This window comes from Charadrius vociferus, unplaced genomic scaffold (assembly GCF_000708025.1).
Source record: "Charadrius vociferus isolate BGI_N301 unplaced genomic scaffold, ASM70802v2 scaffold443, whole genome shotgun sequence".
Lineage (NCBI taxonomy): Eukaryota > Metazoa > Chordata > Aves > Charadriiformes > Charadriidae > Charadrius > Charadrius vociferus.
The window spans coordinates 524,826-526,755 of record NW_009647420.1 but is presented as its reverse complement, the minus strand read 5'-3'; the positions used below and the strand labels follow the sequence as shown (position 1 = coordinate 526,755).

Below are 1,930 nucleotides of genomic sequence, written 5' to 3'. Positions count from 1 at the left end.
AGCTGCGAGAAGGGGGAAGGCAACTACCCTGTCTTGAGCCTCATGGGAGAATTAGGAATCCTGGGGGGTGGATTTGGGAAAGGAGCAAGTGGTGAGGGCTGCAGACGGAGGGTTTCAGCATGCTGGGAGGGACCTGAGACACTTTTTACTGAAGTCTAAAACATATAAATCTAGTTTCTGGTCTCCAAAGCACGCTGGGTGCAGCAGCAGTGCTCGTGGGGCTGGATGTGGCGTGTATTGCAGCAGGATTCCCGCTGTCTCTTGTGCTTCTGCAAAGGAGCATCACCAGTAAAGGTCCCTCAGCATCTCTCCCTCTCCTGCGGTCTTGCAGGCAGCAAGCTGCAATCCTGGAGGACTTGGTGAGAAACGTGCCCCTGGAGTTTGATTTCCTCTTCTCCAAATCACACGCAGAAGTCATCTCAGGGAAACAGGAAGGTAGGAGCTGCCACAAAGCACTGCTTGGTTCCCTTTAGTATATTGCTGTAATGACATTTTCTGTCTCATGCAGGTGTCTATGCTTGGATCGGCATCAACTTTGTCCTGGGCCGGTTTGATCATGAGGATGGTGAGTCCGGCTGCTTATAGAGCAGCTAGGAGGGTCTGAGCAGAGCCCTGCTAGAGCTAAGAGCAAGCTCTCGAGGGGGCAGCGCCTGCCCCTCTGGCCAGGCAATGCCTGACTCCAGCCACGTGTGTGAAACTCTCCTGGACCTGGGACTTGGTGGGGCACCTGCCCCGGTCACAGAAACAAGTCCCTGTGTGAGCGGGGCAAAGCTGGGGGGTGGCCAGCCCCGAGTGCTGGGACCCGCTGCCCTGCAAGTGATCCTCAGGGGCTGCTTGCAGGGGTGGAGGAGCCCCACGAGGCTGCTCTGGAGGGTAACGGTGGAAGGAAGGAGATGCCACCTCAGGCCTTGCCCCTTGCTGACATGCTGCTGTGGGTTGCAGAGGAGGATGCGGTTGTCACTGTAGCACTGGGAGACCAGGGAGAGTCCCTGGTTCGGAAACGAACAGTTGGGATCCTAGACATGGGGGGCGCTTCCCTGCAAATCGCCTACGAAGTACCCGACTCCGGAGCCTTCTCCTCCCCACAGCAGGTGTGTATCTGGCCAGCCGGCCCCGAGAGCAGCCCCTGCCTTCCCTGGGTCACTGCTGATCACGGACCTCTCTGCGTCCCCAGGAGGAGGCTGCTAAGAGCTTGCTGGCAGAATTCAACCTGGGCTGTGACGTGCAGCACACTGGCCACGTGTACCGTGTCTACGTCAACACCTTCCTGGGCTTTGGGGGCAATTTTGCCCGGCAGCGCTACGAGGATGTTGTGCTGAACCAGACCTATGTGCAGAACCGGTATTGCTGCCTTGCCTAGCGGTGCCCCTGCTGGGGCATTGCAAAATGGGGCGCTGGTTTCTTCACGCTGCCCTCTCCCCTATGGGTTTGCCCCAAGAGCCGCCAGTGGTGATAACAGCTCCCACAGCCACGCTGGCAGCAGTTGATGCCGGGGCTGGGGCACAGTGCACAGGCACTGCCCTTCTCCGAGCCTGGCAGGCGTTATCAGTGCTGTAGCTCCCTGCCTTCCTCCTCCTTCCTTCGTGGCAGGCTGCAGGGAGGCCCCTCTGGTGGCTTTTGGCTTTTCTTGCTTTGGTTTTTCCCTCCGTCTCCAGCACCGTTTCACTCAGTACATCCTTCCATTGCATCCCCACCTTGAGCTCTCTTTCTCCTGTCTCCCTTTCCCAGAGCGCTACGTGAAGCTGTCGACAGAGGTGGAGAGGCTTGGTGCCCAGGTACTCCTGTGCCAGGACCAAAACCTGCCTCCAGATCCCCGGGGGCTGCGCAGGGGTGCGGATCCCCGCGAGTTGGGTGGGGTGGCCATGCCTTGTTGCACCCTGCAGATGCTCAGGGCACGTGGCCGCAGGTCACCGTGACAGACTGGCCAGTT

General features: G+C 59.0%; 1 protein-coding gene across 1 annotated transcript in view; it reads left to right on the top strand.

The window, feature by feature from the left end:
- Nucleotides 1-331: 331 nt before the first annotated feature.
- Nucleotides 332-1,930, top strand: part of ENTPD7 (ectonucleoside triphosphate diphosphohydrolase 7) — a gene marked incomplete at its 5' end in the record, with an annotated part of 2,913 nt that continues 1,314 nt past the window's right edge. Inside the window, 4 exons of the mRNA XM_009880478.1 lie at nt 332-435; nt 509-565; nt 943-1,091; nt 1,175-1,341. Of these exons, the coding sequence (XP_009878780.1) occupies nt 332-435; nt 509-565; nt 943-1,091; nt 1,175-1,341 (477 nt within the window). The remainder of the gene's footprint in view (nt 436-508; nt 566-942; nt 1,092-1,174; nt 1,342-1,930) is intronic.